The sequence below is a fragment of the Oncorhynchus masou genome, chromosome 21, assembly GCF_036934945.1.
Source record: "Oncorhynchus masou masou isolate Uvic2021 chromosome 21, UVic_Omas_1.1, whole genome shotgun sequence".
Lineage (NCBI taxonomy): Eukaryota > Metazoa > Chordata > Actinopteri > Salmoniformes > Salmonidae > Oncorhynchus > Oncorhynchus masou.
The window spans coordinates 44,033,013-44,059,223 of NC_088232.1; the positions used below are offsets into that span (position 1 = coordinate 44,033,013).

General features: G+C 45.4%; 1 protein-coding gene across 1 annotated transcript in view; it reads right to left on the reverse strand.

Annotated features, from left to right (window-relative positions):
* The window catches only part of LOC135508389 (kinesin-like protein KIF26B), a 233,089-nt gene that overhangs the window by 63,948 nt on the left and 142,930 nt on the right, over positions 1–26,211 (reverse strand). The window contains 1 exon segment of the mRNA XM_064928533.1: positions 9,601–9,787. Coding sequence (XP_064784605.1) covers positions 9,601–9,787 — 187 coding nt within the window.

Below are 26,211 nucleotides of genomic sequence, written 5' to 3' on the forward strand. Positions count from 1 at the left end.
AGTTGCCTGTGTGCACCAGTAGCTTCACGTTTCGTTTGTGCTTATTTGTTTTGTTTTGCTGAGTTTCGGTTTATTAAAAATATGTGGAACTCTACTCACGCTGCGCCTTGGTCTACTCATTACGACGAGCGTGACAATAAGACTCAGACCTGACCTCCATTAGACTGTAGAACACAACAATAGACCTTAGATTAGAACAGAAGTAGATTGGGAACTAAGAACTAAGGTCAGATACATCCTTCACTGGATAAAAAATCCTACAGCCCTACAGAGACCAGTAGAACCCCAGTAGAAGCCCAGTAGAAACCAGTACCCCAGTAGAACTCAGTAGAAGCCCCGTAGAAACCAGTACCCCAGTAGAACTCAGTAGAAGCCCCGTAGAAACCAGTACCTCAGTAAAACTCAGTAGAACCCCAGTAGAAACCAGTACCCCAGTAGAACTCAGTAGAACCCCAGTAGAAACCAGTACCCCAGTAGAACTCAGAAGCCCAGTAGAAACCAGTACCCCAGTAGAACTCAGTAGAAGCCCAGTAGAAACCAGTACCCCAGTAGAACTCAGTAGAACCCCAGTAGAAACCAGTACCCCAGTAGAACTTAGTAGAAGCCCAGTAGAACTCAGTAGAAACCAGTACCCTAGTAGAACTCAGTAGAAGCCCAGTAGAAACCAGTACCCCAGTAGAATTCAGTAGAAGCCCAGTAGAAACCAGTACCCCAGTAGAACTCAGTAGATCCCCAGTAAAAACCAGTACCCCAGAAAAACTCAGTATAACCCCAGTAGAACTCAGTATAACCCCAGTAGAACTCAGTAGAACCCCAGTAGAACTCAGTAGAACCCCAGTAGAACTCAGTATAACCCCAGTAGAACTCAGTATAACCCCAGTAGAACTCAGTAGAACCGGGATAATCCTGTTGTTTCATTCATGGCGGGCTGAAAACCTCGCCTGCGCTAAATAGTAGTTCTTAGAAGACAGGCATCAACACCTGCACCCTCCCCCCCCCCCCTTCCTCTGTTAGACATCAAAGCTTTAAGTGTAGGGATTTTATTTTAGCTCTCTCACCTCTCCTTCTCTCCTCCCTCTCACCTCTCCTTCCTCTCCTCACACACGCCAACACTCATATTGTTGTCACACTTCATTAGTGTTGTAGTTTTTAATCAAGAGAAAAGCAAAACAGCTGACAGATCTCCAAACTTTTCTCAGAGTTCCTGCAGGTTCACTTATCTACTTCTTTATTCTCAGAATGATCTATCGAGAGAGGGTGGGGATAAGGGAGAAGGGGATATAGGGAAGAAGGAGGGGTAGAGGAGGGGAGGATAGGAGAGGAAGGGAAGAGAGAAGAAAGGGAGGAGAGAGAGGGGAGGATAGGAGAGGAAGGGAAGGGAGAAGAAAGGGAGGAGAGAGAGGGGAGGATAGGAGAGGAAGGGGGAAGGGAGAAGAAAGGGAGGAGAGAAGAGGGGAGGATAGGAGAGGAAGGGAAGGGAGAAGAAAGGGAGGAGAAGAGGGGAGGATAGGAGAGGAAGGGAAGGGAGAAGAAAGGGAGGAGAGAGAGGGGAGGATAGGAGAGGAAGGGAAGGGAGAAGAAAGGGAGGAGAGAAGAGGGGAGGATAGGAGAGGAAGGGAAGGGAGAAGAAAGGGGGGGGAGGAGAGGGAGAGAAGAGGGGAGGATAGGAGAGGAAGGGAAGGGAGAAGAAAGGGAGGAGAGAGAGGGGAGGATAGGAGAGGAAGGGAAGGGAGAAGAAAGGGAGGAGAGAAGAGGGGAGGATAGGAGAGGAAGGGAAGGGAGAAGAAAGGGAGAAGAGAGAGGGGAGGATAGGAGAGGAAGGGAAGGGAGAAGAAAGGGAGGAGAGAAGAGGGGAGGATAGGAGAGGAAGGGAAGGGAGAAGAAAGGGAGGAGAGAGGGGAGGATAGGAGAGGAAGGGAAGGGAGAAGAAAGGGAGGAGAGAAGAGGGGAGGATAGGAGAGGAAGGGAAGGGAGAAGAAAGGGAGGAGAGAAGAGGGGAGGATAGGAGAGGAAGGGAAGGGAGAAGAAAGGGAGGAGAGAAGAGGGGAGGATAGGAGAGGAAGGGAGAAGAAAGGGAGAAGAGAAGAGGAATATAGGATGAAAGGAGGAGAGAGAAAAGGGAAAATAAGGATGCAAACTCAGATCTATGCTGTTGTTCCCACCACCTCAGAGACCAAACATGAGTAACCGTTAGAAGAGAGGTTCCGCTGTAAACTGCCACCAATTGTTGCTCTGGGATGAAGTCGAGACACATTTCCCAAATGCTCCCAAACACTCTGTCTTTTAGAAAGGACACTCCCGAACGTTTCCCAAAGCCCGAATTACAGCCGGGAATTACAGCTGATTAAAAAAGAAGGGAGAGACGTGAGCAGAAAGCAAACAGAGTACACAGCAGATAACTAGTACATCGAGGAGATTTGAGCCTCGAGGACATGAAAGCATGAGTCTGGAATGTTGCGTTGAGTTGCGTAACAGGATTGATCAGCCGAGGAGAACACAAACACAACACATTCACCATGAACGCAACTCAGCAGGATGCTGAATGCTAAAAAAAACATGTCAAATGAATAACCAATGGGGCGAAACTAAAAACCATGTGTGTGTGTGTGCTTGTGTGTCTGTGTTTGCGTGCATATGTGTGTATGTCTGTGAGTGTGTGTATGATGGATCACCCCTCTCCTCTGTAGAGGGGTAGTAAAGGTAAAATAGCTTCCTTGTGAAGCCTGCAGTAAATTGGTCCCAGCAGCAGTAAGATGCCACTCCACAGATCTCCTCTCTGCTCCCATAAAAACAGCTCATTAAAACATTACAGGAGATTCTCTTTAACAGGGCTTCTAGGGGAGACGGAGCTTATGTCTGTCCCATCTGTCTAATGGAAATTAACGTTTTTATTCAAAGTGAAAATAATGTTATATACTGTTTACAGTAAATATTCAATACATATATTATTTACAGGTTATTCATTATAAATGCCCTCTATGTGGCTGTTGTGAGAATCAAATGTATCTGTGGTGTTGGGCCGGCACCATGCTACAACTGGGATGTGAAAGTATAGCCAGTCGTTCCTCTGGTTGCATCACTATGCATCACTACCCCTGGCCCCAATAAAAAGGTCCATCACATCAGTAAGTGCCTCGGGGGAAGGATTTCAGAGGTGCGCTCTTCCTGAGGCCTAACTCATATCGGGTTTTGACTAGACGGGATACAGCATATGTCAGAAATGACCAGAATTTATGTTTTATAGCAGGTTAGGAGAACTTATGCAGCAGGTTAGGAGAATTAGGAAAGAGGTTAGGGTTAGTTAGGGTTAGCTAAAATGCTGTCTTCCTGAAGTCATTAACAGCAGAGCTGCTCGCAAAACGCATGAAAGTGCTGTTTGAATGAATGCTTATGAGCCTGCTGGTGCCTACCGTCGCTCAGTTAGACTGCTCTATCAAATCATAGACTTAATTAAATACCCCTAAACATAGCTTTAAATATGTAAATACCAAGGGAGTCATCTTACTTAATTATATTGATCAAACAACAAAAATGTAAGATCTCTCTCCCTCAGTCGCCTACTGTATGCACATCAACAACAATGAATACGAGAAAATGTAGTGAGGGATAAACCCTCTCAATCTTTTTCAGCGTGTGGTAATTGGCAGTCAAAATTGCACTGATACGATGGGGAGATGTAGCCTACTCGCCCTGGCTGTCGCAGCCTTCCTGCTTCTGTCCAAGGCAGAACCTATATTAGAGACAACTGAATGGGATTTACCAGCTTACTTGTCTGCCCATTTAATCGATGCCCAATACAACGAAGAGATATGAGCTAACTGTGGATAACAGTCGTTGAAGTTCAGCATAGCTAGCCAGCAAAGTTGAGTATCATTTATTTCTAGCTAACCAAATGACACATGCAATTTGTAGCAAAAAGGTTTTTTGGGGAAAAAGTGGGTGCCGTTCACCCACTTGCCCAAGCTTGTACATCTCATCCCAGCTGGCTACTAACAACGTTATGACTTGTGATCATTGGCTTTGCTAGTTTGATTGTGTTGAGTCCCGCTGTACTTTTGTCATGCATTGACTGCATCAACCTATTCTCCCAACACTTCCCGACTCTACATAATAACATTTTGAGTCAAATATAACCTATTTCTAAAATGTCTTATCAAAGTTGGTTTTGTTGCATAAACTCAGAATGTGATATTTGGGAGAGACATTATGATTGTCTGTTTGTTTCATATCTGCAAAGTAGTTAAAACACTGTCTGTTCCACTTTAAGATGCAACCAATACCACAGTCCTGCTGAAGACAACGGTAGAGAAATGGTAATAGGCTCTTTGTTCAGCTTAAACATGGTGGGTGAGAGAGAAATGGAGGAGGGGAGGCTGAGCGAGGTTGAGGGAGAGGGATTGGGAGAGGGTCCATTAGTAGTCTATTTGAGTGGGAGCACTTGTCTCTCTCTGCAGTGATCAATTCCCCTGACGCAACTCCTCAGACACTGGAGCCACTTAAAGTGGCGACCCGTCATTCAGGGCAGGTGGGGAAGAGACCATGTATTATTCTGTAGGTTTGTTTGCTCCATCAAGATGTACATGCTAAAATAGCCCCTGGTCACTTATACCATATCTATCTCTCTCTGTATCCTCCATTCCCTCCATCCTCTCTATCAATTCAATTCAATTCAATTCAAGGGGCTTTATTGGCATGGGAAACATATGTTAACATTGCCAAAGCAAGTAAGGTATATAATATATAAAGTGAAATAAACAATAAAAATTAACAGTAGACATCACACATACAGAAGTTTCAAAACAATAAAGACATTACAAATGTCATATTATATATATATACAGTGTTTTTACAATGTGCAAATGGTAAAGGACACAAGATAAAATAAATAAGCATAGATATGTGTTGTATTTACAATGGTGCGTGTTCTTCACTGGTTGCCCTTTTCTCGTGGCAACAGGTCACAAATCTTGCTGCTCTGATGGCACACTGTGGAATTTCACCCAGTAGATATGGGAGTTTTTCAAAATTGGATTTGTTTTCGAATTCTTTGTGGATCTGTGTAATCTGAGGGAAATATGTCTCTCTAATATGGTCATACATTGGGCAGGAGGTTAGGAAGTGCAGCTCAGTTTCCACCTCATTTTGTGGGCAGTGAGCACATAGCCTGTCTTCCCTTGAGAGCCATGTCTGCCTACGGCGGCCTTTCTCAATAGCAAGGCTATGCTCGCTGAGTCTGTACATAGTCAAAGCTTTCCTTAATTTTGGGTCAGTCACAGTGGTCAGGTATTCTGCCGCTGTGTACTCTCTGTGTAGGGCCAAATAGCATTCTAGTTTGCTCTGTTTTTTTTTTTTTGGAGGGAACGGTAGAGAGAGAATGGATCCTCCATTCCCTCTCTACTGTTCCCTCCATCCTCTCTCTCACTCTCTATCCTCCATTCCCTCTCTCTATCCTCCATTCCCTCTCTACCGTTTCCTCCATCCTCTCTCTCTCTCTCTCTGTATCCTCCATTCCCTCTCTACTGTTCCCTCCATCCTCTCTCTCTCTCTCTATCCTCCATTCCCTCTCTACCGTTTCCTCCATCCTCTCTCTCTCTATCCTCCATTCCCTCTCTACCGTTTCCTCCATCCTCTCTCTCTCTATCCTCCATTCCCTCCATCAACTCTCTCTCTCTCTCTATCCTCCATTCCCTCTCTACCGTTTCCTCCATCCTCTCTCTCTCTCTCTATCCTCCATTCCCTCTCTACCGTTTCCTCCATCCTCTCTCTCTCTATCCTCCATTCCCTCTCTACCGTTTCCTCCATCCTCTCTCTATCCTCCATTCCCTCCATCAACTCTCTCTCTCTCTATATATATATCCTCCATTCCCTCTCTACTGTTCCCTCCATCCTCTCTCTCGCTATCCTCTATTCCCTCTCTGCCGTTCCCCGCCATCTTCTCTCTCTCTCTATCCTCCATTCCCTCTCTACTGTTCCCTCCATCCTCTCTCTCTCTCTCTCTCTCTCTATCCTCCATTCCCTCTATACTGTTCCCTCCATCCTCTCTCTCTCTCTCTATCCTCCATTCCCTCTCTACCGTTTCCTTCATCCTCTCTCTCTCTCTCTATCCGCCATTCCCTCTACCATTCCCTCCATCCTCTCTCTCTATCCTCCATTCCCTCCATCCTCTCTCTCTCTCTCTCTGTATCCTCCATTCCCTCTCTACTGTTCCCTCCATCCTCTCTCTCTCTCTATCCTCCATTCCCTCTCTACAGTTCCCTCCATCCCCTCTCTCTCTCTCTATCCTCCGTTTCCTCTACCGTATATTTCTCTCCATCCTCTCTCTCTCTCTCTCTCTCTATCCTCCATTCTCTCTCTACCGTTCCCTCCATCCTCTCTCTCTCTCTCTCTATCCTCCATTCCCTCTCTACAGTTCCCTCCATCCCCTCTCTCTCTCTCTATCCTCCATTTACTCTACCGTATATTTCTCTCCATCCTCTGTCCTCTCTCTCTATCCTCCAGTCCCTCTCTACAGTTCCCTCCATCCCCTCTCTCTCTCTCTATCCTCCATTTCCTCTACCGTATATTTCTCTCCATCCTCTGTCCTCTCTCTCTATCCTCCAGTCCCTCTCTACAGTTCCCTCCATCCCCCCTCTCTCTCTCTATCCTCCATTCCCTCTCTCGTCCCTTCCCTCTCTACCCTCCATTCTCTTTTTACTCTATTTATATCCTCACTTCCCTACCTCTACCCTGCGCTGTCTCTAACCACAATTTACTCTCTACCTCCCTACCCTCACTCTTCTCTTTATACCCCCCTTCTACTCCATCTCTCTCTATTCCACACACACCCACACACAATCTGGTTCTGAGCTGAGAAACCAAATGATTTCTAGCATGATTCCTGCTCACCTTACAGATCCAATAAATGTGTATGAAACTGCTCACAGCATAGTAAGACCTATACCGTTTATAATGTAACACGTGAGAACAACAGAAGCTACTCCACAGTGGGCAGTGCACAATTAACTAGGCAATTACTGTAAATTCCAACACACAGACACAAGTCTCGCTCTCTCTCTCTATTGCCAAAGTAAGTGAAATAGATAAACAATACAAAATTAACAGTAATCATTACTCACAAATGTTCCAAATGAATAAAGACATTTAAAATGTAATAAATCCACATACAGTGTTGTAACAATGTACAAATGGTTATAGTACAAAAGGGAAAATAAAGAAACATAAATATGGGTTGTATTTACAATGGTGTTTATTCTTCACTGGTTGACCTTTTCTTGTGGCAACAGGTCACACATCTTGCTGCTGTGATGTCACACTGTGGTATTTCACCCAGTAGATATGGGAGTTTTTCAAAATTGGATTTCAATTCTTTGTGGATCTGTGTAATCTGAGGGAAATATGTGTCTCTAATATGGTCATACATTTGGCAGGAGGTTAGGAAGTGCAGCTCAGTTTCCACCTCATTTTGTGGGCAGTATGCACATAGCCTGTCTTCTCTTGAGAGCCAGGTTTGCCTTCTTTGGCTTTTCTCAATAACAAGGCTATGCTCACATAGTCATAGTACATAGTCAAAGATTTCCTTAAATTTTGGGTCAGTCACAGTGGTCAGTTATTCTTCCACTATGTAGTCTCTGTTTAGGGCCAAATAACATTCTAGTTTGCTCTGTTTTTTTGTTAATTCTTTCCAATGTGTCAAGTAATTATATTTTTGTTTTCTCATGATTTGGTTGGGTCTAATTGTGTTTCTGTCCTGGGGCTCTGTGGAGTCTGTTTGTGTTTGTGTACAAAGCCCCAGGACCAGCTTGTTCAATTCCCTCCCTCCCTCCCTCCCTCCAATCTGTCTTGTTCTTCTCCTGGCTTCAGTCCATCCCTCTATCTATTTCACAATTAAGCCTTTCAAAGACCTGCAAATACCAACTCTATTAATATTTTACCCACAACACTGTAGCAAAGTGGCTATTGAATTCCCATACTGAACACACACACACACACACACGCCTGTGAGGAGTTGTCTTTGGCCTGGGAGAGAGCTATAAAAAATTGATTATGCGTCAGTGTCATTTCTCTCAAGGTCGCCACTCGCACTGGAGTCTGTCTGTCTGTCTGTCTGTCTGTCTGTCTGTCTGTCTGTCTGTCTGTCTGTCTGCCTGCCTGTCTAACACTTTGCTGGGTGATTGATGTGACTGTGGAAGCCCCACAATTCTTCACTGTCAGCTGGGAAGAATTTGAAAAACGAGGGGAGGAGAAAGAGAGTGAAAGGAGAAGATGGAGGGATTGGAAACCAGCCTAATCGATGGACAATATCTAAGAGGGAGAGAGGGGCGGGAGGAATATAATTAATCGTATACTATATTAGGATAAATTCATTTGTTTTATCTTCAAAATATGTATGAAGATAATCGAGCATGTATCAAGACATTTTACCTTGAAAATCGGCAAAACTATATGCCAATGGTGTAGCATGATTTATACGACATTTTATAAGACAGAAAAACTGATCTCTCCATTCCTTCACATCGGTCTCTTCAGAGAATCCAGGTAGAGATGCTAGCAGTCAAAGGATCACAAACCAGCACAGCACCTAATCTTTCCTTCAGGTTTAAAAAAAAGTACAGATAAGAACATGTGTCATCTATCAAGATAAGAACATGTGCCGTATAATTTCCTTCAATGATATAAAATATCTCCCCCCGCAATCTGGAATGATTGGAATCATCTCTGCTGGGCTGATTTGATTAAGGTGAGCTGGAATGTACCAAAACAACAGGAGGAGGGAGGATCTTAAACAGCATTCTGTCAGTCATGGCTAAGACCCCTGGGAGACTTGAGCAAATCCAACGACACATACACAGACACATGTGCACACACACACACTCTAAACGCATATCCATGTGGCTCATGACATTTGCCTTCCAGAACTGATTTCCCAGAGGGCATTTCTCTGATGTCTCCATTCTGTATCTGTCACCTGTATCTCCTGTAAGCTCCCGAGTGGAGCAGCGGTCTCTAAGGCATTGCATCTCAGTGCTAGAGGCATCACTACAGACCCTGGTTCGATTCCCGGCTGTATCACAACTGGCCGTGATTGGGAGTCCCATAGGGCGGTGCACAATTGGCCCGGGTTAGGGTTTGGCCGGTGTAGGCCGTCATTGTTAATAGGAATTTGTTCTTAACTGACTTGCCTAGTTAAATAAAGGTTAAAACAATGTATAAATAAAAGATGTGCCTCCTGTTTCGGCCTCCTGTGTCCGTCATGTACACCAGGAACTTAACGACATACACTGCAGGAACCAGACCTCACACAACACCTCTCCACTATCTGGGGATGTAGCTCTGTTATGTTAATGCTGTTCTCCTGTCGTATCTCGCTGTATGGTCTAATTTCCTGCCCACTGCCGCAGATCACAGGCGGCGGGGAAATGTGTGTGTGTGACATGAAAAGGCCACAGCAGTAGGACTCCCCACAGGGACAGCAGGTGACATTTTTACACTGAAAATGTCACCGTTTCCATTCATCAGCATGCATACTGTACCATAGTGTGTGTGTGTGTGTGTGTGTGTGTGTGTGTGTGTGTGTGTGTGTGTGTTTGTGTGTAGTTCTACCTTGCCCAGTCCGGGGGTGTCTTTGATCTTGCTGGCAGCCCGTAGCAGACAGGGGGGGGCAGGGGGAGGGGTGGTCTGCAGGGTCCCACTGAAGTTGGTGGGGAACAGAGGGGGGTCACACACCACTGGGGGGGGCGCTGGGCACTGCTTCTTCTTCTTAGAAGACAGGTTCAACTTCTGGGCAGCTCTACAGGAGTGAGCGGGGAGAGATTTAAAACCAACATTTACCAACCATACAAACACAGTTAGTGTACATCGACTGTTGACTAAAAGAGAGCGGGAGAGAAAGAGAGAGTGTGAACGAGACAGACAGAGAGTCAGAGATGGAGAAAGAGAGAGTGTGAATGAGACAGACAGAGAGTCAGAGATGGAGAAAGAGAGAGTGTGAATGAGACAGACAGAGAGTCAGAGATGGAGAAAGAGAGAGTGTGAATGAGACAGACAGAGAGTCAGAGATGGAGAAAGAGAGAGTGTGAATGAGACAGACAGAGAGTCAGAGATGGAGAAAGAGAGAGTGTGAATGAGACAGACAGAGAGTCAGAGATGGAGAAAGAGAGAGTGTGAATGAGACAGACAGAGAGTCAGAGATGGAGAAAGAGAGAGTGTGAATGAGACAGACAGAGAGTCAGAGATGGAGAAAGAGAGAGTGTGAACGAGACAGACAGAGAGTCAGAGATGGAGAAAGAGAGAGTGTGAATGAGACAGACAGAGAGTCAGAGATGGAGAAAGAGAGAGTGTGAATGAGACAGACAGAGAGTCAGAGATGGAGAAAGAGAGAGTGTGAATGAGACAGACAGAGAGTCAGAGATGGAGAAAGAGAGAGTGTGAATGAGACAGACAGAGAGTCAGAGATGGAGAAAGAGAGAGTGTGAACGAGACAGACAGAGAGTCAGAGATGGAGAAAGAGAGAGTGTGAATGAGACAGACAGAGAGTCAGAGATGGAGAAAGAGAGAGTGTGAATGAGACAGACAGAGAGTCAGAGATGGAGAAAGAGAGATGGACAGAAAGCAGAGTGTGAATGAGACAGACAGAGAGTCAGAGATGGAGAAAGAGAGAGTGTGAATGAGACAGACAGAGAGTCAGAGATGGAGAAAGAGAGAGTGTGAATGAGACAGACAGAGAGTCAGAGATGGAGAAAGAGAGAGTGTGAATGAGACAGACAGAGAGTCAGAGATGGAGAAAGAGAGAGTGTGAATGAGACAGACAGAGAGTCAGAGATGGAGAAAGAGAGAGTGTGAACGAGACAGACAGAGAGTCAGAGATGGAGAAAGAGAGAGTGTGAATGAGACAGAGAGAGAGGCAGAGATGGAGAAAGAGGAACAGGGAGATGTTTTCCCCCGGGACTGTAACAGAGCACAGAGTGTAAGCCATTGTGAGAAATGTGTGCTTAAAACAACTGTAGAGAGTGGATAAGTGGACGCGGTCGACTGGGAAACCAACACTAAACATAGTTGTTCCATGCCATCATGCCGCACCACTGCGGTAGCTCCATGTGCAATGTACTAATTGCTCATTCATGTTGCTAATTGGAGATGTATGACACGCCCAGAAGTAACACACACACACACACACACACACACACACACACAGTTTACCACAGCAGTAACACACACACACACACAGTTTACCACAGCAGTAACACACACACACACACACAGACACACATACCTAGTTTACCACAGCAGTAACACACACACACACACAGACACACACACCTAGTTTACCACAGCAGTACACACACACACACACACACACACACACACACACACACACACACACACACACACACACACACACACACAGTGACATCTGTAACTGGGAGGGGAACGCTGGCTCCTTTCATCTGCTTCAGTCCTCACAGTCTTGTCTTCCTCCTCTTGTCTCATCTCCCATCCCTCTCGCTCTCCTCTGTCTTTCATTTCCTCTCGCTCTCCTCTCTCTTTCATTCCCTCTCGCTCTCCTCTCTCTTTCATTCCCTCTCGCTTTCCTCTCTCTTTCATTCCCTCTCCCATCCCTCTCGCTCTCCTCTCTCTTTCATTCCCTCTCCTATCCCTCTCGCTCTCCTCTCTCTTTCATTCCCTCTCCTATCCCTCTCGCTCTCCTCTCTCTTTCATTCCCTCTCCTATCCCTCTCGCTCTCCTCTCTCTTTCATTCCCTCTCGCTCTCCTCTCTTTCATTCCCTCTCCTATCCCTGTTCTCTCCTGGATTGTCAAAAAATACCTAGCAATGCTAACATTAGCTACATAAAATCCGGTGCTCTCTACTGAATCTGAGCTAGCTACGACAACAAAAGGGTCTCCTACTAATTGTGTTCCTCTTTTAGGAATGTAATTGTTTTTCCAAGCTACTATAATGAACTCTACTCTTCATCAGCAACCATTGACAATGCATTGAGTAGAACACAGTCTGGCATCAGTCCTCAAGTCAAGAGGTCCTTATTGTGACGCAACAGGCAACTCACGAATAGTGGCTCGCTATGGCCTCTATGGGACCAGTGCTGATCTAGGATCAGTTCTGCCTATTAGATAATAGTATGGTTACATGGACAGGGGGGTGGGCTGATCCTCGATCAGCACTTGTACTTTGAGATGGTTTATAAATATGGGCCCGGCACGGACGTCACTGCTGTCACCACAGACACACAGGACGGGGAAAGGATTCACTTTCACAGTGGTTACCGATGCAAATACAGACATGGTTACTGACAGTAACAGATGCGTTACCGATGGTTACCGATACAAATACAGACATGGTTACTGACAATAACAGATGCGTTACCGATGGTTACCGATGCAAATACAGACATGGTTCCTGACAGTAACAGATGCGTTACCGATGGTTACCGATGCAAATACAGACATGGTTACTGACAGTAACATATGCGTTACCGATGGTTACCGATGCAAATACAGACATGGTAACTGACAGTAACAGATGTGTTACCGATGGTTACCGATGCAAATACAGACATGGTTCCTGACAGTAACAGATGCGTTACTGATGGTTACCGATACAAATACAGACATGGTTCCTGACAGTAACAGATGCGTTACCGATGGTTACCGATACAAATACAGACATGGTTACTGACAGTAACAGATGCGTTACCGATGGTTACAGATGCGATTATCAACATGGTTGATTCCATTGGTAACAGTTGCCGGTTAAGGTGCTCCACAAGGTGCTCTTTTCAACTCTGTCTTCTTTATGAAGGCCTCCCTCTTTCTCCCTTCCATCATGCCCTCTCTCTTCTCTTTGTCAAATGTCTCCCTCTCTCTCTCTCTACCTTTTCATCTCCCACTGACTGAGTTTCTTTCTTCCTTTGTAGAGTGTGTTTTTACAGTATACAGTAGGTATGTGTGTGTGTTTTTACAGTATACAGTAGGTATTGTGTGTATGTTTTTACAGTATACAGTAGGTATGTGTGTGTGCACCATGCGTGTGTGTGTGAGCGTTGACTTATCTGCAAGGGAGGTGTGTATGTGTGTGTGTTTATGTCAGTGTGCACCGTATGTGTGTGTATGTATGTGTGTTTGTGTGTATATGTGTACGTGCGTGCGTGTCTTTGAGCGCAGGTTAAAGTATGAGGTCATCAAACCCCACCACGAGAGGCGCTTGCTGGAATGTTTAGTCTGTTGTCACAGTTTCAGGAAGGTTGCCGTGGTAATTAAAACAAAACTTTTTCTGAGCAATAAAGTGTGTGTTTGTCTGAGGAATTATGTTCCAGGGAAGTTGTGTGAAGTGCAAAGTGAGATAATTATGATGTCACTCATTAATGAGTGAAAACTCTCCTTCTCTCACTCCCTCCTTCTCCTCCCCCTCTTTCTTTCTCTCTCTCTCTCTCTCTCTCTCTCTCTCCCTCCCTTACTCTCACTGACTAAACCTCTTTAATGATCAGTGTCTGACAATCTGAAACGTGTCCTGAAAGCACCCACACATTTCTCTGTGAGAGCTGAAGCTCATTTTACCCCTGCTGTCCTATATAAACACAACGAGGTAATGTTAGCTACCACTAGCCCACACAGCTTAACCACTGCCGAGGGATGCAAAGGGAAGGTATATTACTAGAAACATTCCAAGTTTACCAGTAAAATACCAGAATTTTGGTATCTTTCAAGAACTTTATCTAATCTATCACAAGACATCTCTGTGTCTCTGTGGATGGTTTGTCCTCTGACAAATCAACTGTACATTTCGGTGATCCTCAAGGTTCCATTTTAGGACCACTATTGTTTTCACTATATATTTTACCTCTTGGTGATGTCATTTGGAAACATAATGTTAACTTTCACTGCTATGCAGATGACAGCTGTACATTTCGATGACACATGGTGAAGCCCCAAAATTGCCCTCGCTGGAAGCCTGTGGTTCAGACATAAGGAAGTGGATAGCCTCAAATGTTCTACATTTAAATTCGGGCAAAACAGTGGCGCTTGTTCTAGGTCCCAAGAAACAAAGACATCTTATGTTGAATCTGACAATAATCTTGATGGTTCTACAGTCATCTCAAATAAAACTGTGAAGGACCTCGGTGTTACTCTGGACCCTGATCTCTCTTTTGATGAACATATCAAGACTGTTTCAAGGACAGCTTTTTTCCATCTATGTAACATTGCAAAAATCAGAACCTTTCTGTCCAAAAATGATGCAGAAAAATGTATCCATTCTTTTGTTACTTCTAGGTTAGTCTACTGCAATGCTCTACTTTCCGGCTACCCGGAAAAAGCACTAAATAAACTTCAGTTAGTGCTGACCACTAGAATCATGACTAGAACCAAAAAAATTAATCATATTACTCCAGTGCTAGCCTCTCTACACTGGCTTCCTGTTAAGGCAAGGGCTGATTTCAAGGTTTTACTGCTAACCTACAAAGCATTACATGGGCTTGCTCCTACCTATCTTTCTGATTTGGTCCTGCCGTATATACCTACACGTACGCTACGGTCACAAGACGCAGGCCTCCTAACTGTCCTTAGAATTTCTAAGCAAACAGCTGGAGGCAGGGATTTCTCCTATATAGCTCCATTTTTATGGAATGGTCTTCCTACCCATGTGAGAGAAACAGACTCGGTCTCAACTTTTAAGTCTTTTTTGAAGACTCATCTCTTCAGTAAAGTCCTATGATTGAGTGTAGTCTGGCCCAGGAGTGTGAAAGTGAACGGAAAGGCTCTGGAGCAACGAACCGCCCTTGATGTCTCTGCCTGGCTGGTTCCCCTCTCTCCACTGGGATTGAGTCACTGACGTGATCTTCCTGTCTGGGTTGGCGCCCCCCCTTGGGTTGTGCCGTGGCGGAGAGCTTTGTGGGCTATACTCGGCCTTGTCTCAGGATGGTAAATTGGTGGTTGAAGATATCCCTCTAGTGGTGTGGGGGCTGTGCTTTGGCAAAGTGGGTGGGGTTATATCCTGCCTGTTTGGCCCTGTCCGGGGGTATCGTCGGATGGGGCCACCCCTCCTGTCTCAGCCTCCAGTATTTATGCTGCAGTAGTTTATGTGTCGGGGGTTAGGGTCAATCTGTTATATCTGGAGTATTTCTCTGTCTTATCCAGTGTACTGTGTGAATTTAAGTATGCTCTCTCTAATTCTTTCTTTCTTTCTATCTCTCGGAGGACCTGAGCCCTAGGACCATGCCTCAGGACTATCTGGCCTGAAGACTCCTAATGATCGCTATGAAAAGCCAACTTACATTTACTCTTGAGGTGCTGACCTGTTGCACCCTCAACAACCACTGTGAGTATTATTATTTGACCCTGCTGGTCATCTATGAACATTTGAACATCTTGGCCATGTTCTGTTATAATCTCCACCCGTCACAGCCAGAAGAGGACTGGCCCATCCTTCATAGCCTGGTTCCTCTCTAGGTTTCTTCCTAGATTCTGGCCTTTCTAGGGAGTTTTTCCTAGCCACCGTGCTTCTATACCTGCATTGCTTGCTGCTTGGGGTTTTAGGCTGGGTTTCTGTACAGCACTTTGAGATATCAGCTGATGTAAGAAGGGGTTCATAAATACATTTGATTTGATCTCGTGGCCATTTTGGGTACTTCTGATTTTTACAGGCGTCTGTAATTATCTCTGGCCCTTATCACATGTCAAATATATGAAATGATTTAATAAGATTACTTAAATAAAAAACTGTAAAACATGATCCTAAATATAATCAGTGAAAGAGTTGCTGAATTAATTGAAAAATAATGCCATTATTGATTAGATGCCTTATCATTAATTGGCCGATTTTCTCATGAACCATATGGCCTACTAGAAACCAATGGAAAAAATGGAAACCGGTATAAAAAATGTATACGAGTTATCCCTCTCTCACAGCTCTCTCTCTCCTACCCTCCCATCCCTCTCTCACAGCTCTCTCTCCTACCCTCCCATCCCTCTCTCACAGCTCTCTCTCCTACCCTCCCATCCCTCTCTCACAGCTCTCTCTTCTACCCTCCCATCCCTCTCTCACAGCTCTCTCTCCTACCCTCCCATCCCTCTCTCACAGCTCTCTCTCCTACCCTCCCATCCCTCTCTCACAGCTCTCTCTCCTACCCTCCCATCCCTCTCTCACAGCTCTCTCTCCTACCCTCCCATCCCTCCACACCTTCTCATATCCCTCTCTCAAATCTCTCTCTCCTACCCTCCCATCCCTCCACACCTTCTCATATCCCTCTCTCACAGCTCTCTCTCCTACCCTCCCATCCCTCCACACCTTCTCATATCCCTCTCTCACAGCTCTCTCTTCTACCCTCACATCCCTAATTCACAGCACTCTCTCCTACCCTCACATCCCTAATTCACAGCACTCTCTCCGACCCTCCCATCCCTCCACAACTTCTCATATCCCTCTCTCACAGCTCTCTCTCCTACCCTCCCATCCCTCCACACCTCATATCCCTCTCTCACAGCTCTCTCTCCTACCCTCCCATCCCTCCATACCTTCTCATATCCCTCTCTCACAGCTCTCTCTCCTACCCTCCCATCCCTCTCTCACAGCTCTCTCTCCTACCCTCCCATCCCTAATTCACAGCACTCTCTCCTACCCTCCCATCCCTTCACACCTTCTCATATCCCTCTCTCACAGCTCTCTCTCCTACCCTCCCATCCCTCCACACCTTCTCATATCCCTCTCTCAAATCTCTCTCTCCTACCCTCCCATCCCTCCACACCTTCTCATATCCCTCTCTCACAGCTCTCTCTCCTACCCTCCCATCCCTCTCTCACAGCTCTCTCTCCTACCCTCCCATCCCTCTGTCACAACTCTCTCTCCTACCCTCCCATCCCACTCTCACAGCTCTCTCTACTACCCTCCCATCCCTCTCTCACAGCTCTCTCCTACCCTCCCATCCCTCCACACCTTCTCATATCCCTCTCTCACAGCTCTCTCTCCTACCCTCCCATCCCTCTCTCACAGCACTCTCTCCTACCCTCCCATCCCTCTCTCACAGTACTCTCTCCTACCCTCCCATCCCTCTCTCACAGCTCTCTCTCCTACCCTCCCATGCCTCTCTCACAGCTCTCTCTCTCCTACCCTCCCATGCCTCTCTCACAGCTCTCTCTCCTACCCTCCCATCCCTCTCTCACAGTACTCTCTCCTACCCTCCCATCCCTCTCTCACAGCTCTCTCTCCTACCCTCCCATGCCTCTCTCACAGCTCTCTCTCCTACCCTCCCATGCCTCTCTCACAGCTCTCTCTCCTACCCTCCCATCCCTCTCTCACAGCTCTCTCTCCTACCCTCCCATCCCTCTCTCACAGCTCTCTCTCCTACCCTCCCATCCCTAATTCACAGCACTCTCTCCTACCCTCCCATCCCTCCACACCTTCTCATATCCCTCTCTCAAATCTCTCTCTCCTACCCTCCCATCTCTCCACAACTTCTCATATCCCTCTCTCACAGCTCTCTCTCCTACCCTCCCATCCCTCCACACCTTCTCATATCCCTCTCTCACAGCTCTCTCTTCTACCCTCCCATCCCTTCATACCTTCTCATATCCCTCTCTCACAGCACTCTCTCCTACCCTCCCATCCCTCCACACCTTCTCATATCCCTCTCTCACAGCTCTCTCTTCTACCCTCCCATCCCTTCATACCTTCTCATATCCCTCTCTCACAGCTCTCTCTCCTACCCTCACATCCCTAATTCACAGCACTCTCTCCTACCCTCACATCCCTAATTCACAGCACTCTCTCCGACCCTCCCATCCCTCCACACCTTCTCATATCCATCTCTCACAGCTCTCTCTCCTACCCTACCATCCCTCCACACCTTCTCATATCCCTCTCTCACAGCTCTCTCTCCTACCCTCCCATCCCTCCACACCTTCTCATATCCCTCTCTCAGAGCTCTCTCTCCTACCCTCCCATCCCTCCACACCTTCTTATAGCCCTCTCTCACAGCTCTCTCTCTTTCCTACCCTCCCATCCCTGCCCACCTTCTCACCTCCCTAATTCACAGCACTCTCTCCTACCCTCCCATCCCTCCACACCTTCTCATATCTCTCTCTCACAGCTCTCTCTCCTACCCTCCCATCCGATTTCCAAGATGGCATAGCAGTTCAGAGGTCTTTTGTCCTCGTCTTGTCGTGTCCCGTATATATATATATATATATATATATATATATATATACACAACTTTTTTCACATCCCTTTTTATATATTCTTTTTACATTTTCCATAAACTCATCTTCAAAACACTCTCCTGCAACACGCCTCACCATTTTATATTTATAATTTTTTAAATTATTTATCTCAAATCTGTAATCCTCCAAGAAGCTAGGCAGAAACTAGCCAGAAGCTAGCCAGGAGCTAGCCAGAAGCTAATCAGAAGCTAATCAGAAGCTAGTTAGCTTCTTTACTGGCTAATCGTTAGTATTCAGCTAACCACGGTTTGTGGTCATCAGCTATCCGTTAGCTCAAAAATCTATCGCCAGTTTTGTACGGTGCAGCGCGGCTCGGAACGGAACATACCGGACCACTTTTTCTCTCCATGTCCCTGGATTTCAACCGCTAACTCTGGACATTCATACCTGGATCTCACAGCTAGCTAGCTGCTATCCGTGTGACTATCGGCTTTCGTCGATTCCGGAGCAAACATCAATTATTCCGGAGCTAGCCAGCTGAAAAGTTCCGTCAATCACTCCTGGGCTACAATCACCTATCCGGACCCGTTTTACTGCCAACGCGGAGCCCCATCGGGCCTTCACAACTGGACTGCCGATGTTATCTACCCGAAGGAGTTATCCGGCTGGCTCCTCCGTCGCGACGTTACCTGAACGCCCATCTGCGGCCTGCTAACCGTTAGCTGTTTTATCGGCTGCTATCTGAATAGACAACCGGACAATTTATTTATTTATTTTATTATTATTTAATCATTTTTTCTTCTTGGGCCTCTATAACTATATCTATTGTTTTTTTGTGTGATTTGGATTAATCCCCTCTTCCACACGGAAACCCACTAATCTACTGACGGAACGCAAGAGGTGCCTAATAACAGACCTCCATCCTATGCTAGCTTGCTACCCATGGCCTGGCGAGCTGTCTAAATCGCCGTGACCCCCAACCAACCTCTACTCACTGGACCCTTTTGATCACTCGACTAAGCATGCCTCTCCTTAATGTCAATATGCCTTGTCCATTGCTGTTCTGGTTAGTGTTTATTGGCTTATTGCACTGTAGAGCCTCTAGTCCTGCTCACTATACCTTATCCAACCTATTAGTTCCACCACCCACACATGCAATGACATCTCCTGGTTTCAATGATGTTTCTAGAGACAATATCTCTCTCTTCATCACTCAATACCTAGGTTTACCTCCACTGTATTCACATCCTTCCATACCTTTGTCTGTACATTATACCTTGATGCTATTTTATCGCCCCCAGAAACCTCCTTTTACTCTCTGTTCCAGACGTTCTAGACGACCAATTCTTATTGCTTTTAGCCGTACCCTTATTTTACTCCTCCTCTGTTCCTCTGGCGATGTAGAGGTGAATCCAGGCCCTGCAGTGCCTAGCTCCACTCCTATTCCCCAGGCGCTCTCTTTTGACGACTTCTGTAACCGTAATAGCCTTGGTTTCATGCATGTTAACATTAGAAGCCTCCTCTCTAAGTTTGTTCTATTCAGTGCTTTAGCACACTCTGCCAACCAGGATGTTCTAGCTGTGTCTGAATCCTGGCTTAGGAAGACTACCAAAAATTCTGAAATTTTAATCCCAAACTACAACATTTTCAGACAAGATAGAACTGCCAAAGGGGGCAGTGTGGCAATCTACTGCAAAGATAGCCTGCAGAGTTCTGTCCTACTATCCAGGTCTGTACCCAAACAATTTGAACTTCTACTTTTAAAAATCCACCTCTCTAAAAACAAGTTTCTCACCGTTGCCGCCTGCAATAGACCACCCTCTGCCCCCAGCTGTGCTCTGGACACCATATGTGAACTGATTGCCCCCCATCTATCTTCAGAGCTCGTGCTGCTAGGCAACCTAAACTGGAACATGCTTAACACCCCAGCCATCCTACAATCTAAACTTGATGCCCTCAATCTCACACAAATTATCAATGAACCTACCAGGTACCTCACCAAAGCCTTAAACACCGGCACCCTCATAGATATCATCCTAACCAACTTGCCCTCTAAATACACCTCTGCTGTCTTCAACCAAGATCTCAGCGATCACTGCCTCATTGCCTGCATCCGTAATGGGTTAGCGGTCAAACGACTTCCACTCATCACTGTCAAACGCTCCCTGAAACACTTCAGCGAGCAGGCCTTTCTAATCGACCTGGCCGGGGTATCCTGGAAGGATATTGATCTCATCCCGTCAGTAGAGGATGCCTGGATATTTTTTTTAAATGCCCTCCTAACCATCTTAAATAAACATGCCCCATTCAAGAAATTTAGAACCAGGAACAGATATAGCCCTTGGTCTCCCCAGACTTGACTGCCCTTAACCTTAACCAACACAAAAACATCCTATGGCGTTCTGCATTAGCATCGAACAGCCCCCGTGATATGCAGCTGTTCAGGGTAGCTAGAAACCATTATACACAGCTAGCTAAGGCTAGCTTTTTCAAGCAGAAATTTGCTTCCTGCAACACTAACTCAAAAAAGTTCAGGGACAATGTCAAGTCCATGGAGAATAAGAACACCTCCTCCCAGCTGCCCACTGCACTGACGATAGGAAACACTGTCACCACTGATAAATCCACCATAATTGAGAATTTCAATAAGCATTTTTCTACGGCTGGCCATGCTTTCCACCTGGCTACTCCTACCCCGGTCAACAGCACTGCACCCCCCACAGCAACTCGCCCAAACCTTCCCCATTTCTCCTTCTCCCAAATCCGTTCAGATGATGTTCTGAAAGAGCTGCAAAATCTGGACCCCTACAAATCAGCCGGGCTAGACAATATGGACCATTTCTTTCTAAAATTATTTGCCGAAATTGTTGCCACCCCTATTACTAGCCTGTTCAACTTCTCTTTCGTGTCGTCTGAGATTCCCAAAGATTGGAAAGCAGCTGCGGTCATCCTCCTCTTCAAAGGGGGGGACACTCTTGACCCAAACTGCTACAGACCTATATCTATCCTACCATGCCTTTCTAAGGTCTTCGAAAGCCAAGTCAACAAACAGATTACCGACCATTTTGAATCTCACCATACCTTCCCTGCTATGCAATCTGGTTTCAGAGCTGGTCATGGGTGCACCTCAGCCACGCTCAAGGTCCTAAACGATATCTTAACCGCCATCGCTAAGAAACATTACTGTGCAGCCGTATTCATTGATCTGGCCAAGGCTTTCGACTCTGTCAATCACCACATCCTCATCGGCAGACTCGATAGCCTTGGTTTCTCAAATGATTGCCTCACCTGGTTCACCAACTACTTCTCTGATAGAGTTCAGTGTGTCAAATCGGAGGGTCTGCTGTCCGGACCTCTGGCAGTCTCTATGGGGGTCTCCTTCCAGACCCATATCAAACATCTCCAATCCAAAGTCAAATCTAGAATCTAGGCTTCCTATTTCGCAACAAAGCATCCTTCACTCATGCTGCCAAACATACCCTTGTAAAACTGACCATCCTACCAATCCTCGACTTTGGCGATGTCATTTACAAAATAGCCTCCAATACACTACTCAACAAATTGGATGCAGTCTATCACAGTGCAATCCGTTTTGTCACCAAAGCCCCATATACTACCCACCATTGCGACCTGTACGCTCTCGTTGGCTGGCCCTCGCTTCATACTCGTCGCCAAACCCACTGGCTCCATGTTTACATTTACATTTAAGTCATTTAGCAGACGCTCTTATCCAGAGCGACTTACAAATTGGTGAATTCACCTTCTGACATCCAGTGGAACAGCCACTTTACAATAGTGCATCTAAATCATTAAGGGGGGGGGTGAGAAGGATTACTTATCCTATCCTAGGTATTCCTTGTCATCTACAAGACCCTGCTAGGTAAAGTCCCCCCTTATCTCAGCTCGCTGGTCACCATAGCATCTCCCACCTGTAGCACACGCTCCAGCATGTATATCTCTCTAGTCACAAAACCAATTCTTCTTCGGCCGCCTCTCCTTCCAGTTCTCTGCTGCCAATGACTGGAACGAACTACAAAAATCTCTGAAACTGGAAACACTTATCTCCCTCACTAGCTTTAAGCACCAACTGTCAGAGCAGCTCACAGATTACTGCACCTGTACATAGCCCACCTATTATTTAGCCCAAACAACTACCTCTTTCTCTACTGTAATTTAAATTATTTATTTATTTTGCTCCTTTGCACCCCATTATTTTTATTTCTACTTTGCACATTCTTCCATTGCAAATCTACCATTCCAGTGTTTTACTTGCTATATTGTATCTACTTTGCCACCACGGATGTCACGCCTTGGTCTTAGTATTTTGTGTTTTAGTTAATTAGTTGGTCAGGCCAGGGTGTGACATGGGTTTATTGTTTGTTGTAATTCTTAGTGGGGTTTTTTAGTTATTGGGATTGTGGCTGATTAGGGGTGTGTGTTGCATAGGTTTGGCTGCCTGAGGCGGTTCTCAATCAGAGTCAGGTGATTCTCGTTGTCTCTGATTGGGAACCGTATTTAGGTAGCCTGGGTTTCACTTTGTATTTCGTGGGTGATTGTTCCTGTCTCTGTGTTAGTGTTCACCAGACAGGCTGTATAGGTTTTTCACGTTCCGTTTGTTGTTTTTGTTATTTCATGTATCGTCATATGTTATATTAAACATGAGTAACCAACACGCTGCATTTCGGTCCGACTCTCTTTCGACAAACGAAGAACGTCGTTACAACGGACTTTTTTTGCCTTTACCTCCCTTATCTCACCTCATTTGCTCACATCGTATGTAGACGTGTTTATACTGTATTATTGACTGTATGTTTGTTTTACTCCATGTGTAACTCTGTGTCGTTGTATGTGTCGAACTGCTTTGCTTTATCTTGGCCAGGTCGCAATTGTAAATGAGAACTTGTTTTCAACTTGCCTACCTGGTTAAATAAATGTGAAATAAATAAATAAAATAAAAAATAAATAAAAATCTCTCCACACCTTCTCATATCCCTCTCTCACAGCACTCTCTCCTACCCTCCCATCCCTAATTCACAGCACTCTCTCCTACCCTCCCATCCCTAATTCACAGCACTCTCTCCTACCCTCCCTCTCTCCTTCCTTCCATCTCATCAGCAGTGAAGAGTATCTATGGAACACTGGTGACTAAAACTGCACCTGGACTCCCAGACAGCCCCTCCGTCCTTTCCTCTTTTTCATCTACTCATCCCTCTCTAAGGGCTGCACCTCCACACAGAGATACTGTAGGTGAGGAAGAACAAGAGAAACAGAAGACAGAAGAGGACATAGGGAGATTAAGGATGGAGCACCACCTGAGAAACACATGATGGTAAACTGACAATACACTACACATGATGGTAAACTGACAATACACTACATCACTTACTACACATGATGGTAAACTGACAATACACTACATTACTCTCTAAACATGAAGGTAAACTGACAATACACTACATCAAACTAGAGGTCGACAGATTAATCGGAATGTCCGATTAATTAGTGCCGATTTTGCCTATATATATATATATATATTGTTTTACAACTTTATTTAACGAGGCAAGTCAGTTAAGAACACATTCTTATTTTCAATGACGGCCTAGGAACGGTGGGTTAACTGCCTTGTTCAGGGGCAGAACGACAGATTTTTACCTTGTCAGCTTGGGGATTCAATCTTGCAACCTTACGGTTACTAGTCCAACGCTCTAACCACCTGACTCACGAGGAGCCTGCCTGTTACGCAAATGCAGTAAGAAGCCAAGGTAAGTTGTTAGCCAGCATTAAACATATCTTATAAAAAACAATCCATCATAATCACTAGTTAACTACACATAGTTGATGATATTACTAGTTTATCTAGCGTGTCCTGCGTTGCATATAATCGATGCGGTGTGCATTCGCAAAAAAGGACTCGTTGCTCCAACGTGGACCTAACCATAAACATCAATGCCTTTCTTAAAATCAATACACAGCAGTATATATTTTTTAAACCTGCATATTTAGCTAAAAGAAGGGTTAGCAGGCAACATTAACCAGGTGAAATTGTGTCACTTCTCTTGCGTTCATTGCACGCAGAGTCAGGGTATATGCAACAGTTTGGGCCGCCTGGCTCGTTGCAAACTAATTTTCCAGAATTTTACGTAATTATGACATAACATTGAAGGTTGTGCAATGTAACAGGATTATTTAGACTGATGGATGCCACCCGCTAGATAAAATACGGAACGGTTCTGTATTTCACTGAAGGAATAAACTTTTTATTTTTGAAATTATAGTTTCCGGATTTGATCATATTAATGACCTATGGCTCGTATTTCTGTGTGTTATTATGTTATAATTAAGTCTATGATTTGATAGAGCAGTCTGACTGAGCGATGGTAGGCAGCAGCAGGCTCGTAAGCAATCATTCAAACAGCACTTTTGTGCGTTTTACCTGCAGCTCTTATGCAATGCTTCAAACATTGCGCTGTTTATGACTTCCAGCCTATCAACTCCTGAGATTAGGCTGGTGTAACCGATGTTTCATTATTTATTTCAGGCTAAGTTGATTTTATTGATGTATTATATTAAGTTAAAATAAGGGTTCATTCAGTATTGTTGTAATTGTCATTATTACAAATAAATAAATAAATAAATAAAAATTGGCCGATTAATCGGTATCGGCTCCCCCCCCCCCCAATAATCAGTATCGGCGTTGAAAAATCATAATCGGTAGACCTCTACATCAAACATTTAAATGTAATGGGGGTGGTTCAGGAAAGAGAAGGTGCTCAGTGAGATAACACACAAGAATAAAGACAGTATGAAAATGAGCGGAGAGGAGAGAGAAGAAGATGAGGAGAGGAAAGAGGATGAGGAAGGAGAAGAAGGTGAGGATGAGGAGAGAGAAGATAAGAATAGAGAAGAAGATGAGGATGAGGAGAGAAAAGAAGAGAGGAGAGAGAAGAGGATGAGGAGAGGAGAAGATGAGGAGAGAGGATGAGGAGAGGAGACGAGAGAGAAGAGGATGAGGAGAGAGGATGAGGAGAGGATGAGGAGAGGAGAGAGAAGAAGATGAGGAGATGAGAGAGAAGAAGATGAGGAGAGAGGATGAGGAGAGGATGATGTTTGAAGAGAGAAGAAGATGAGGAGAGGAGAGAGGATGAGGAGAGAAGAGAGAAGAAGATGAGGAGAGGAGAGAGGATGAGGAGAGGATGAGTAGAGAGAAGAAGATGAGGATGAGGAGAGCAAAGATGAGGAGATAGAAGAAGATGAGGAGAGAGGATGAGGAGAGAGAAGAGGACGAGGAGAGAGGATGGAGAGAGGAAGATGAGGATGAGGAGAGAGAAGAGGATGAGGAAAGAGGATGAGTAGAGGAGAGTAGTCAGGTTAAGCTTCCTGTCTCTCTCCATGTGTGTCTAACATGCTCAGGGAACAGTAGAACATTCCCTAGAGACTACTGAACAACAGAGTGCAAGAAAGAGGCAGGCCTCCATTCCTCCCTCAACCGGTCCCCATGGAAACCACCTGGAACAGCCCAGCTCCCCTCCTCACCACACACCGACACACAGCTTGCCTCCTCTCCAACATATTCAGCAGTCTGCTGCTTCACTTGCAATTACAGAACACGCACACACACAGCAGTCATCACACACACACACACACACACACACACACACACACACACACACACACACACACACACACACACACACACACACACACACACACACACACACACACACACACACACAGTGATCCATTAGCTGGTAATTCATGAAGGAGAGATACTGTATATTTGAGGCCAGTAGTCTCTTTCAGCTCTGTGACAGAGCTGGACATGTTGGACCAGATAAGCCCCCCCTCAGCCACACGAGCACCGGAGAGGAGAGAGTAGCTCTACTGGGAACTTCTGGTGCAACAACACACATTCATCCAGAGGTTTCTCAACCAAATCAATGTGTATGAGAAGATAATTCACCGAGAGATACAGGTACTGAAGCACAGCCAGACCCTCTCATAGGATCTTGCCAGAATCCGCGTGTGTGTGTGTGTGTGTGTGTGTGT